Source organism: Primulina tabacum, chromosome 8 (genome assembly GCF_025594145.1).
Source record: "Primulina tabacum isolate GXHZ01 chromosome 8, ASM2559414v2, whole genome shotgun sequence".
NCBI classification, from domain to species: domain Eukaryota; kingdom Viridiplantae; phylum Streptophyta; class Magnoliopsida; order Lamiales; family Gesneriaceae; genus Primulina; species Primulina tabacum.
The window spans coordinates 833,950-848,625 of record NC_134557.1 but is presented as its reverse complement, the minus strand read 5'-3'; the positions used below and the strand labels follow the sequence as shown (position 1 = coordinate 848,625).

Sequence of the window (14,676 nt, the reverse complement as noted above, 5' to 3'; positions counted from 1 at the left end):
CAATATTGTGAGATGGTCTCTAAGTGTTTGTGTTTTCCTAAACACTTAGTATGATAACATGATGCCACTCTATACATATCAATCGTCATAACGAACCAAATTAGATATCTGAAACCGAACCATCAAAATTTCTTAAAAATCATCCTTAAAAAATGTTCATTAATTTCATTAACCCCACTAGAACATAATTATTTAAATTATTGGAAAAGAATGTTTTATGTTTTTCTGAAGAAAAAAAAAATTAGAATGTTTAATTTTATGTGTTTTTCAAGTGTAAAAGTGAACATCATCCCCACTCACAAACTTTGCGTGTGATCCTGCTTGAAGCCCATCATTGGAAAAGTGATCCAATGACCATTTTCTTGCCTCAGAGGCCCGTATATATATCTATATATATATATAGTGAAATTTTTTGTTTTACGTGAGTTTAGGCCCGCGCGCATGGTCTCATTGTTTGAAGATTAAAAGTCCTACATAGGACATGAAGAATCGGTTCCATTCCACGCATATTTGGCTAAACTGATTAGTGTTGCAACAGAAGAGGGCTTATAGCGATGGGAATCCTCACTGTAACGCTACTGCAACCTGAACCTGCTGACGAGTTAGAGTTTGAGTTCGAGCACGAGCACGGCGACTTGGATTCAAGAAAATCACGAGCAAGATTCATGATCACATTCATATTCATAGGCCAGAATATGTAAACCTATCTAAGCTCATGATCTACTACTCTAGTATTCGCTAGATAGAATACATACAGCCTGCGAGCCGCCAAATATTCACTGATCTGAGCTTGAGCTCGAATCAATTTAGGAGTGATGATTTGAATCACGACACAAATTATCCATCGCTGTAATAAAAAATTTGGAAAGGGAGAGTGTATTTGCTTTCAAAAGTTCCATTTTCACATGAAACCTTATCCAGGTGCCATTGACACGCGAAATGCTAAAAAATCCCATCATCTCATGAATCGAACACTGATTCTGTAGGCATGGCATGCATATGTTCTCCCTACGTTGATTCTAGCTGAATTTATAGTAACATTTGGAGCACATCTCATGATGCCACCTATCTTCTTTACCTAATCAACTTTCATTATACCTTGTAGTTTTAGAAAAAATCCAAATATTTTTAATAGTTTACTTAAATGAAAGAAAATATAATGCCCACTTGAGCTACCTACATTTTTTTCAAATAAATTCTTGACTGAGTTGGGATTTTAATTATTCATGATAGATATTGAATTTAATTTAATCCCTCGTTTCCCAAAAAATTCAAAGCAAAATGGCCTATCATTTATTTATTTATTTTGTTTTTGCACTTTTCGATGAATGCCAATTAAGTTGATTTAACATCTGTGGAATTAATGTGGCGTGCACCTTGAGAAGAACGAAAATTGACATATGTCATGGGACCTTAGTACCTTAAATGGTTCTATTCAATATCTTGTTTATCAAATTTCTTACTCGTGACCAAATTAATAAAGGAAATAATTATTTTTTTCCTATTAAATTGTCAAATTTTAGGTTTTGATACACTAATTTTTTTTATTTTCTATTCAACATTATCTTATATCACATCAGCATGCTTTAGTGTTACGCGGCGATTGGATCAAAGTAACGGAAAAATAAAAGTTAGTGTATTAAAACCAAAGTATGAAAACTAACATACAAAATTGAATAAGTAAGGGGTAAAAAAACTATTTTTTCAATTAATTAATGTAAAAAATATGTTAATTTCATATGAACACTTAATTTGCATGATAAAATTACGTACTAAACTTCTCGTGTAGGATTGGGTGTTGGGTCCACTTATAGCTTTGTCAACTAAAAGATGATGCACAGATGTTCCACTTGGTCACTACCAAGCTCGTGTCAATTTATTCCCAATCTCACGCGATCCGTCACCATCCATTAATAATATCATATCTAGTTCATTTTTTATTCTAAATTTACAGATGTTTAATTAATTTTAACATGATTATTAAAGCTACCAGGTCCATGAATTTATACAGGGTTTCCTTTTCTTCTTCTTTTTTCCTTTATCCCCGGCCCTAGATTTTGAGCTTTCACAAGTTGTTTCCACATCCTATGATTAGACAACGCATTGAGCATGAATTTGCTTCTTTACATGAATGTACTGCTCCTTTGTTCTTTTTCTTCCTTTATCGTCACATAATTTGTAGCATTAAATGATTTAACTTTCCTTTGTGTAATAATTAAGTTAGTTAACACATTAATATATACATTTCAATCAGCCACAAAATCTTGATGTTAAAGAAAAATACATAGAATCCATTGCATAAAGTCGTATGTAATATCATCAATAATTATATTCATAAACCAGAAAACTTAGTATGTTTTTTTCCCGGCCATCTTTTGCATAGTAACTCCAACAAACACATGCATAAAATTAAACAAATAACTCGTCGTGCTTAATTACACAGAAGATCTAACTTTACAAACAGTGAAAATCCAACAAAAACTTGAGCATTATCACATATATATAATATAGAATTTGATATTCAACGATCTCTTTTCAAAGGCCCTACCAGAGAAGAGAAAAGGGCATCCCCAAAGTCCAGTGTATTATTTACCTAAACACCAATCTTTCTAAATTGCCACAACTCATCGGTTTCCCAAAAAGTACACCTTCCCAACTCATCTCCGAACCAATTAACACCCTCCGCGTGGCATTCGGGCAAGGAAATTTCCTGGGAACCCATCTCCGGCATCATTCCATAACTAGGAAGATCGACATAGTAACAATCATCGTCGATTACAGAATATGCACGGGCAACTTGAATGCCACTACTTCTTAGATCTTCAGCAAAATCACCATGTTCTGAGTTAATATTTACAAGGTTTTTTGGTTTTGGATGTAGAGAGTGGAGGGCCTGGTTAAGAACTGGTGAAGGGGCTGTAAATACTTGAGTTTCAAAGCTGGAGATTGAAGAAGAAGAAGAAGTTTGATCTGATGATTCTTGTTTCATTTTTTCTAGTAATCTTGGTTTCCAAAACTTGCGAATTGCTTCGACAAATTTCTTGCTGTTGGAATCGACCTTCAGTTGTCGTGCCTGCTTTTGTACCCTCGTTCTCCAGTAATTTTTTATTTCGTTATCCGTTCTTCCTGGCAAATGCTGTGCAATTTTGGACCATCTACAGCCCCATAGAATGTCTAAATATCATATATTTTACGCATCTATTTTTTTTTTCTTAAAGGAATTCTTGCCCGATTTTATACAAACTAAAATTAAATTTACCTGTTTCCCATTTCTGAATGGAGCTCAAGAATCAAGAGCTGTTCATGTGGGGTGAGGTTTCCACGCTTAATATCAGGCTTCAGATAATTCAGCCACCTCAATCTGCAACTCTTCCCTGTTCTCTTCAAACCTACATACACATGCGAAATTCATTCAAATAATGTCTAAACATGTACAATTTTTCTAACTAATACATTTTCCGACCTCTTTAAAGGAATTTGTATTTTTTAAAAAAAACTGATATGTAATTTTAATTCTTTTAGATTTTTATCCGATGTATAGTGAAGCTAAATAATGAAGATTTATTTATATATACCTGCACATTTGGCTAAGGAATTCCAACTGCCTTCACCATGGCAAGTCACGTATTGAATAAGAAGATTGTCTTCTTCAAGAGTCCACGGCCCTCTTCTTATCTCACTTCCATTTTCATACAAATCGCTTCCTATAACGCTACTTTTACTCATGATGATCAAAAAAACAATTAGAAAAGAAATATAAACCAAAGGGATTTCTTGGTTTAGCTTTCTTAAAAAGTTGGAGAGAAATACTAAACTCAAAGCTGGTTTTATAGTACTTGTCAAAAAGATTAAATTTAAGGATAAAAGAATAATTAAATAAATAAAAAAGGAGTACACCCCACTTGGAGAGTTTCTTTAATTCTCCACATGATACGGCTTTTATCTTTTTGCCTAAAAATATCAATGATAGGCTACATGGAATTTTCTTTGAGTTGAGACTGGTTATTGTGAAATGAATGAATTAAATGAAAAGAAAGACGAATTGATACTCTTTGCGTGACCATCAAACTCTACGGAGACTTCACACACCACATATATCCCCACTATTTCATTAAACCCCACCACCCACGCGGATAAAAAAGATAGTTAATTCACCAGTAATTCAGACAAGCAATTAACTAATCTTTTTAACTTTTTATATGACTATTCATGTATTGAGTTAATATAGTTTATATATACTTTTATAAGTTCAAAAGTATATATAAAAACAGAAAAATATGTGAAATCATTTGCAAATATAGTCATTATATGAGACATGGTAGTAAAATAAATACCATAAATTTACTAAAATAGATTTTACCTTAATTTTCATTTGAATGAAGGATACATTGTTCATTGATTTAAAATTATCAAACTTAGCCAAGATGTTGATATAATAATAAAGTACACAAAATGGAAAATTTGCATTATTTGCGATTTTGATTTTCTATATTATCTAATTTCAATATTATTTATCTATATTTCGATTTTTTATAATTTTAGTTATTTTTCATCGTGGATGCTGATGTGGTATTAAATACGTTCGCGTTACATCGAAAAAAATATTAAAATTGTAAGAAAACAAAGATAGTGGATAAAACTAAACTTCAATAATATAAATACAGAAATAGTAAAGAGAGAAACATATTACACACACAAAAAACAATTTTCCCTATACAGAATATAGATATAATCTTTCAAAATTATACAAGACCATATGTATACTGTATACATCTATCTATCTAATATTAAAAGCGTAGATTTGATAAAGGTTGAAGAAGGATGACGAGTAGGATGGACAGAACAAAGAAACGCCTCGAAAAAGGTGAGTAAAGGAAGCGCGTGTTCTTGAAAGTGAAGTTTTGGTGTCTTTTTCGGGGTGAAGTAGTTTCCTTGTTTCTTCGTTTTCTTGGAATTTAAATTCTATGACAAGAAGCGTGAAAGCCTTGTACATTTACTGTATTTATGCTCATAAATAAATGTGGGGTTATTTGTTTTGATAAGTATCGGAGCAGTTAACTGTACTAAGCATGGCTGGCGTGTTCGAGTTTTATTTTATGGTTGCATCATGCATATTCCTGATAATAGTACATGTCTTCCCAAAGACACCGCCCTGGAATTTCCTCTCCATTTCTCACAAAGCAAAGCCATCTTTGCATGGAAACAAGATTTTAAGTATATCGTCTTTAATCTTTATTGAAACCTGACTTCACACTAAATGTTACCTCTGAATTCTGATGCGTTGAAAGAATTGATTGGCCGGCATATATCCTTGCTAGCAAGTCAAGTTTTTGGCACTATCATTGATGATGCCATTGGCCACAGATTCAAAAGTAAAAATCGATCACTATGTATAGCTAGCTAGATAGGGACTTTTGCGCTCAAGTTGGGACAAGGTAATTAGGTATATGATGACAATTGTCTTTAATTAATTTCTTGATGAAAAGCAGATGGAGCCGAAGGAAGAAGGAAGAGCGCAAGAAAATTAGTTGTTCTTTAAAAATATAAAGTCTAATCTTATCTCGTCCCTCAATCTTTGATGAAGGTACACTGACAGGCGCAAGGATTGATTGTAAAAATTTAAATGACTTGGATGGTACTTGTATTAATATCATCGTATCACCGATCTGATTTTGGCATCAGAGTTGCACTAGTAACAAGTTCGGCTTTTTAGTTTTTTACAGTCGCCTTATTCGTATTTGAACTCTGATATCTCTCGTGATGAAAGGAAGACTGTGGTTCCGTTTGAACAAATACTTATTAAATGTTTATATAGATATGTTTCTTTTAAAAAAATTATAAAATATTTTTAAATATTTTAAAGTTGTTCTAATGATAAATATTCGTTTGTATTATAAAAAAGTAAAAATTTATGGTAAAAAATAAAAATCTCAAACTCTCAAAATTTACTAAACAACACACTTTATAATATTTTTTTGTCTACTCAATTGTGAATTTCTTCAGAAATGGTGAGCCTATTTATAGAATTTCTTTACAAATAATCCAAAAAAATAAATTCATCATTACATACATCATCACACACTAATTTTCAATATTCAACACCTAATTTTCAACATTCAAATATTCAATATTCAAATATTCAATACACACATTTTAAATATTAATTTTTAACATTCCCCCTTGTGATGATGATCATAATGATTGTCTTCATTACGTGTTTTTATATTGCCTCGTTAAAAACCTTACTAGGGAAAATCCATTGGGATAAAAACCATAGTAAGGGAAAAAGAGTGCAGTCACGTAAACTCCCCCTCATGTTGACACGAACAATTCTTCACAAATTTCGTAGATTGCGCGTCCCAATATTATATATGTGCTTTCTAAATATCGTCGTAGGAAGTGCCTTTGTGAAGAGATCTGATGAGTTTTCACTTGATTGAATGTGACGAACATCAATACATTTATTATTCTCAAGCTCCTTGGTGAATGCGAAGAACTTAGGAGGAATATGTTTAGTTCTGTCGCTTTTTAGGTATCCTTCTTTAATTTGAGCAACACATGCAGCATTATCTTCATATAGTATCACATGCTTCTCGTCGAATGATAATCCGCATGAGATTTGGATATGTTGGGTCATGGATTTTAACCACACACATTCACGGCTTGCTTCATGTAGTGCAATAATCTCGGCATGATTTGATGAAGTTGTTACGAGCGTTTGTTTCTATGAACGCCAAGAAATTGCAGTGCCTCCACGAGTAAATACATATCCAGTTTGAGAACGTGCATTGTGTGGATCAGATAAGTATCCAACATCAGCATAACCAATTATACTTGTATTAGCATCTTTTGAATACAAAAGTCCCAAGTCTGTTGTTCCTCGTAGATAACGGAATATATGTTTAATTCCGTTCCAGTGTCTCTTTGTTGGATATGTGCTAAATCTTGCCAATAAATTTACGGCAAAAGATATATCAGGCCTTGTACAATTTGTAAGATGCATAAGGGCACCGATAGCGCTTAGATATGGTACTTCTGGACCAAGAATATCTTCATCATCTTCACATTGACGGAATGGATCCTTTTCTATGTTTAATGATCTAACAACCATTGGAGTACTTAAAGGATTTGATTTATCCATATTAAAACGTTTAAGGATCTTTTCTGTATAATTTGTCTGGTGAACAAATATTCCACATTCTTTTTGTTCAATTTGTAAACCCAGACAATACTTGGTTTTTCCAAGATCTTTCATTTCAAATTCTTCCTTCAAGTATGACACAACTTCTTGAATTTCATTATTCGTTCCAATGATGTTTAAATCATCAACATATACAGCAATAATTACGCATCCGGATGTTGTTTTCTTAATAAAAACACAAGGGCATATTGAATTATTTACATATCCCTTTTTCATCAAGTGATCAATTAGCCGATTATACCACATTCGACCGGATTGTTTTAACCAATATAATGATCTTTGTAATTTCACAGAATAACATTCTCTGGGTTTTGAACTTTGTGTTTCATGCATCTTAAATCCTTCAGGGATTTTCATATATATATTACTATCAAGTGATCCATATAAGTAAGCTGTAACAACGTCCATAAGACGCATTTCTAAATTTTCAGATACGCCAAGCTAATCAAATACCGAAACGTAATTGCATCCATCACGGGAAAATACGTTTCTTCATAATCAATTTCAGGCCTTTGAGAAAAACCTTGTGCAACAAGTCGAGCTTTATATCTTACTATTTCATTTTTTTCATTTCGCTTTCGAATAAAAACCCATTTGTATCCAACAGGTTTTACACCTTCAGGTGTAAGGACTATAGGTCACATTACGTTTATTTAGCGAATCCAATTCAACCTGGATGGCTTCTTTCCATTTTATCCAATCCTGCCGATTTTTACATTCACCAAAAGATTTTGGTTCATGATCTTCATTATCATTTATGATGTCGATTGCCACATTATAAAAAAATATATCATCAATTTCTTTTATATTTTTTCGGTTCCATATTTTTTCAGTATTAATGTAATTGATAGATATTTCACGATTCTCGTCAGTTTGTGTTTCTGACAGAACATTTTCATCATCATGTGTTTCTTCAGCAACATCATTCTCTATTTTGTGATTATCATGTGTTTCTTCAGGAACATCATTTTCTCTTTTGTGATCATCGTGTTTCTCTATGAATTTTCTTTTTCGAGGATTTTTATCCTTGGAACCGACTTGCCTTCCACGCTTCAGGCGTTTAATGACATCATGAGTATCTTCAATTTTTTTCTTCGGAATTTAAATTCGAGCAGGGGCATTTGCAGCATGTATATATGATTTAGTTACCCCTTTTGTGTCTACAAATGCATCTGGTATTTGATTTGCTATTCTTTGCAAGTGCACAATTTGCTGTACATCTTTTTCACATTGTTTTGTTCTTGGATCCAGATGTAACAATGATATTACATACCATGTAATTTCCTTTTCGGTATGTTTCTGTTCTCCCCCTAACATTGGGAAGATTTCCTCATTAAAATGACAATCAGCAAAACGTGCTGTGAACACGTCGTCTGTCTGAGGTTCAAGATATCGAATGATTGATGGACTATCATAACCGATATAAATTCCAACCTTTCTTTGAGGTCCCATTTTCTTTCGTTGCGGTGGTGCAATAGGCACATACACCAGATGAGAAATGTCTGGTTCTTTACCAAATGCAAGCTGTAATGAGAGGTATTTGTGATATGCACTTGGTTTGATGCGAATTAATGAAGCAGCGTGTAAAATTGCATGTCCCCATATAGAAATAGGGAGCTTTGTTTTCATAATCATTGGTCTAGCAATCATTTGCAGACGTTTAATCAATGATTCAGCCAATCCATTCTGTGTATGTACATGAGCAACAGGATGCTCAACAATGATTCCCATAGACATACAATAATCATTGAAAGTCTGGGAAGTAAATTCACCAGCATTATCAAGTCTAATTTTCTTGATTGTATAATCGGGAAATTGATTCCTCAATTTTATTATTTGAGCAAGTAATCTTGCAAATGCAACATTTCGAGTTGACAATAAACATACATGTGTCCATCTGCTGGAGGCATCAATCAATACCATAAAGTATCTAAACGGTCCACATGGTGGATGAATTGATCCACAAATATCACCCTGAATACGTTCAAGAAACATTGGTGATTCAGTTTGGATTTTGGCTGGTGATGGTCTTATAATAAGTTTTCCAAGAGAACATGCTTTACATTGAAACTTATTATTCTGAAAGATCTTCTGGTCTTTCAGCGGATGACCATGTGTATTTTCTATAATTTTTCGCATCATTGTTGAACCAGGATGTCCTAATCGATCATGCCAATTGATTAATATTGAAGAATTATCAATTATCATGTTTGATTCAATGAGACATATGTGTGTATAATGCAATCCGGTAGGGAGCATTGGTAGTTTTTCAATCACATATTTCTTTCCTGATTTATATGTGGTAAGACACATATATTTTTCATTCCCTTCATTCATTGTTTGAGTATCATACCCATGAGAATATATATCATTAAAACTCAACAGATTTCTTTTCGATTGTGGTGAATATAAAGCATCATTGATAAAAAATTTTGTACCATTAGGTAACAAAAATTGTGCTTTACCACATCCTTTAATCAAGTCTATAGGACCTGATATTGTATTCACTGTTGTTTTTGTTGGTTTTAGTTCCAAGAAATATCTTTTATCTCGGAGGATAGTGTGCGTTGTACCACTATCGAGTATGCAAACTTCAGCTTTGCTAATAGCATTTTCCATATTTGAACTTCAAAAAAAATATGCAATGAAATAAAATTACCGGCAATACATATTTAAATATAACACATATCATAATTATACAATAAGACATTATTATATGAATACATGAAAAATAAATTATTGTACATTTATATTCTACCACTATATTGTTCATTTTCAGAGAAATCATTGAGAAAATCTGCAATATCAATATTTTTCATTTCTATCCCACCAACATATTGATCATTTCCAGAGAAATTATTCAGAAAATCAGCAGCATCAAAATGAGTTGAATCACTCAAACGGTCACTGCGTTCAGTGAAGTTAGTCTCTTTTTCTTTCCATTTTATAGATTCTTTATAGAGCTTGCAAAGGTGCTCGGGGGCTCGAAAAATACGAGACCAATGTCCTGGAGTGCCGTATCTGAAACAAGAACTTTCAAATCTTTTCGAGTGATTTTCATTAACATTCATGTTCTCATGATGCCTTTTCTGTGTGTGGTTTGTGACGCTCTTTTGAGATAAGTTATAAAAATGACTATCTCTATTGTTTTCAAAACCACGGCCTCGACCACGACCACGACCAATTCCATGTCCACGTCCACGACCACGACCTCGACCTCGACCAAAACCTTGTCTTTGAATTTGATTTTGGTTTCCAGGTTTAAATTCATTTTTACTTGCAGCATTTACTTCTGGAAATGCTGTTGATCCAGTGGGTCGGGACTGATGATTTCTCATTAGCAGCTCGTTGTTCTTTTCCGCCACAAGAAGGCAGGCGATGAGTTCAGAATATCTCGCAAATCCACGTAGTCTATATTGTTGCTGTAAAGTTATATTTGATGCGTGAAACGTGGAAAATGTATTTTCAAGCATTTTCGATTCTGTAACCTCATGTCCACAAAATTTTAGCTGCGAGATTATTCGATACATCGCTGAATTATAATCACTGACTTTTTTAAAATCTTGGAATCTTAACATATTCCATTCATCACGGGCGGTCGGAAGTATAACTTCCCTTATATGTTCGAATCTTTCTTTTAATCATTTCCACAGAGCCAAGGGATCTTTTTCGATGAGATATTCACATTTTAAACATTCATCGAGATGTCGACGCCAAAATATTATAGCTTTTGCTTTTTCTTGTGATGATGATATACCATTTTCTTTAATGGTATCGCTTAGACCCAATGACTCAAGATGCATTTCTACATCGAGAGTCCATGGCATATAATTTTTTCCAGTGATGTCGAGCGCAACAAATTCGAGCTTTGTCAGATTTGACATGGTGGTACTAAAAAAATTACGATGCATTTTATTAGTTAATGAATATTGCAATACAAAGTAATGAATAAACAACAAGTACAAGCATTCGTAAAAATAAAGAAAACATACGAGGAGGATATTATCCAATAAATACAAGACTCGTGAGTATGATAACCAAAATAATTAAAAATAACCTTGAGAAAGCCATCTTCTTTTTTCTTCGAAAATTTGATGAAGAATAATTTTTAGAGAAGAAGAGAAAGTTGGAGTGATTGAATGTGTTTGTGAGATCATATTTATAGGGCAAAAACTAGCCGTTTTGTTACCGTTTATGACCGTTGGTGTACAAAAAATAAATGTATGTATTTGTACAATTTTATGGTAATAATATGATGTATATAATATTAGTCATGTTTAAATAATTATGTATATCATATCACATTATTATAATGAGGTGTCATAAGTTATTTTGTTTAAAAACCTTATAGGCTTTTATACTTGTCGTATCCCTTACCGGGAGTGTGGGATGTCGTCTTAACATCCTCCCAAGATTTATAACAAGTTTTTGAAAAAAATTATTTTTATTATTTCTAATTTTTATTATATAATAACATTATATTATATATACAATAAATAACAGTAAAATAAATATGATTACTTTTGTTACCTTTTTCTTCTGTTTGGAGCTTGGAAAAGTATGGAGGACTTTTAGAGCTTCGTGCTGATAACGTGTTATGAAAAAGTAAAAATTTATGGTAAAAAGTAAAAATCTCAAACTCTCAAAATTTACTAAACAACACACTTTATAATATTTTTCTCTCTACTCAATTGTGAATTTCTTCACAAATGGTGAGCCTATTTATAGAATTTCTTTACAAATAATCCAAAAAAATAAATTCATCATTACATACATCATCACACACTAATTTTCAAGATTCAACACCTAATTTTCAACATTCAAATATTCAATATTCAAATATTCAATACACACATTTTAAATATTAATTTTTAACAGTTTGGACAACTATTCTATAAAATCATTTTTACAATTAAAAAATAGTGTATTTGTTTTTCACATTGCTTTCAATTCTAAAAACACCAAAAAAACACATTTAATTCGTTCTTTAAAAACAATACTTGAAAAACACTTTTTAAAAATATTTTTTAAAAATGTTTTACAAAAATATTGTCCAATCACATACTTTAAATTTTTATTACTTATTTAACACTGAAATTATTTTTAAAGTATTTGTTCAAACGAACCCACATATAACCCCCATTAATTATAGTAATAAATTAAAAGGGATTTATGACCCTGGTTGTTCTTGTATGCTGTCCATTAATTAATTGTACATGTTAATATATATGTATATTTATATATGAAATATTTTATAATTTCTATATGAATTTTGAATATTATCTGCAAATTAATAGGTGTAAAAAAATGTTTTTATCAGTTATAATAGAATATAATAATAAGATTTGGGGAGAGACGAACGTTCGAACTAAAAGTAATAATTATATTGGAGAATGAAAATTAATTTTATATTTTTAGCAGAACGAAGAAGCGAAAATGATATTATGGCCTTTATACTTGTACTCTCAAAAATTAGAAATTAGTTATTAAAAGTAGAAGAAATTGCAATGTCGTCCAAAACATTTACTTCTTTGTGATTTTGGTCATTTTCATTATCAAATTTCAGTATTAATCTTATACCTTACTATTTTTTGATAATTTTAATCATTTTCAATGGAAAGTTTGATGTAAGACCACCAGTATCACGTCAGAAAATTACTTAAAGCAAGCATAGCCATGGCATTTAGAGGGAGGGGCCGGCCGAATGAAAGGGAATGAAAGCTCCCGTTGTGGTTGTCCTTGATCTATGCTAAGTGAGTGGGGGGAAAGAGGACGATGCGAAATGGATAAAACCCTAGCAACATTGAATAAGTATCAATTATTGAAGTGCGAGAATTTGAATTGCTGCTTTTTATACATTCATGCTTCTAATTTGGCCATTTCTAAATGCAAGAAAAGAATTTAACTGAGGGCACTTAGTTCTTCTATATAACAAATATTATAGTAGAAATTATCGATTAAACACGAAATTGAAGATATATTTTCAGAGTTAATTGACAAATATTATCATCCACACCAACACAAATTTAAATATATATACATGATAATAGCATGTGAAAAACAAACAACAAATGCATCTCTCTCTCTCTCTCTGTTTTGCCTTTACAAGTGATTCTTACAAAAGTAATGTTAACATTGAAAGACGTACAAGGAGAATCTATCAACATAATCGATGAGCTAATTATTCTTCTTTCTATATATATGCTGCATCATGGCTGATAAGTAAAGTATTTGTTCTCTTTATTGTAAAATCTTCAAATTCACAGAATCATCGAATTAGTTAATTCCTAGCTAGCCTCACCATACATTTGAGAAATCGCACATGCATCTTCCAGTACTTTTTGACTGAAATATTCGAAGCGGTTGCCAAATGGTATCAAATTTCCCCTCCTATGATCCATATTTCAGCATATGGCTGATATTTGGGTAAATTTGGACGTGGCATGCCGTGTGTGGGCGGCAAATTGTTGTAGCCGTAGCCCTTGTATGCCAACTGTGAGCTTCAAAAGTTAGTAATGCCATGATTTAATAAATTGTGTTAACTATGATGTCTTTTTTCACGTATGGGCTGAAAATATTTTCGTTAAGTGGTTGGTATAGAGATTTATTGTTTAGTCGTGCTTTGCTTAGGCTGCACGAGCCTGGGCTGGGGCGTGACGTAAATTACAAAACGTAATTATTAGTAAAAAAAATATCACTTAAACGTACTCATATTTATTAGTTAGTGCTGCTAAAAGAAATAAATAAATGGGAAAATACTTATTTTAGTCTATTAACTTTTCTAATTTTTTGTTTTGGTCCAATAAGTTTTCAAATTTTTATTTTTCTCAAATTCAAATTTTTATTTTTCTCATACTAAAATTAATTTTAAATTCATATATTGCTAAGAACTCGTCTCACCTTTTATTTTAGGATCTTCACTCCTTTGTATCAAATAGCTAGATTAAACAACTCTAACTTGTTAAAATTGCTACTATAAAAGTTTCCTTCTTTTGAAGCGAGTTTCCCTACGTGTTTAATTTTTAACTCTGAATTAAGAGTTATCAGACCTTAATATTTTGTTAAATAAATAATCACAAAATTAGGGCTTGATTCATGCATTCGCTTCTTAGGCCTTTTTCTTAGGTGGGTGGGTTATGTATGTAAATCTTTCATTGTTTGCAACTTAGCCCAATTAAATGGCTCATAGGTATCGACTTGGAAAATTAAACCTAAGCATAACAGGGTGGCTGCTTTTTATTTCCTATAGCTTCTAGAGTGCAATTTGCTCGGACAAACGTCTACATTACTTAATATTATAAAAAAAAACAATTAATGGAGAAAAAAAATGAAAGTTTTATTGCAGGAAAATTTATCCAAATATGCAATGAAATAATTGCAGGAAAATTTATCCAAATATGCAATGAAATAAAAACAAAATTTAACAACTTAACATAATACAGTCATTGCTTAGAGATAGGGACATCATCATCATT

At 32.0% G+C, this 14,676-nt stretch overlaps 1 protein-coding gene across 1 annotated transcript; it reads right to left on the bottom strand.

Annotated features, from left to right (window-relative positions):
• Positions 1–2,387: 2,387 nt before the first annotated feature.
• LOC142552674 (transcription factor MYB78-like) lies at positions 2,388–3,827 on the bottom strand. Its single transcript, XM_075662435.1, has 3 exons — positions 3,576–3,827; positions 3,260–3,389; positions 2,388–3,155 (listed from the first exon to the last, which is right to left on the bottom strand). The coding sequence occupies exons 1-3, from the start codon at positions 3,724–3,726 to the stop codon at positions 2,594–2,596; spliced, it is 843 nt and encodes a 280-aa protein (XP_075518550.1). The 5' UTR covers positions 3,727–3,827; the 3' UTR covers positions 2,388–2,593.
• Between the last annotated feature and the right edge of the window lie 10,849 nt (positions 3,828–14,676).

What these genes read in the sequence shown, in the direction of transcription:
- LOC142552674 (XM_075662435.1), bottom strand. Translation starts at nt 3,726, where the DNA reads ATGAGTAAAAGTAGCGTTATAGGAAGCGATTTGTATGAAAATGGAAGT. An exon ending in TTCCTTAGCCAAATGTGCAG is followed by an intron (nt 3,390 to 3,575) that starts GTATATATAAAT and finishes ATGTGTATGTAG; the next exon opens with GTTTGAAGAGAACAGGGAAG. An exon ending in CATTCAGAAATGGGAAACAG is followed by an intron (nt 3,156 to 3,259) that starts GTAAATTTAATT and finishes ATGGGGCTGTAG; the next exon opens with ATGGTCCAAAATTGCACAGC.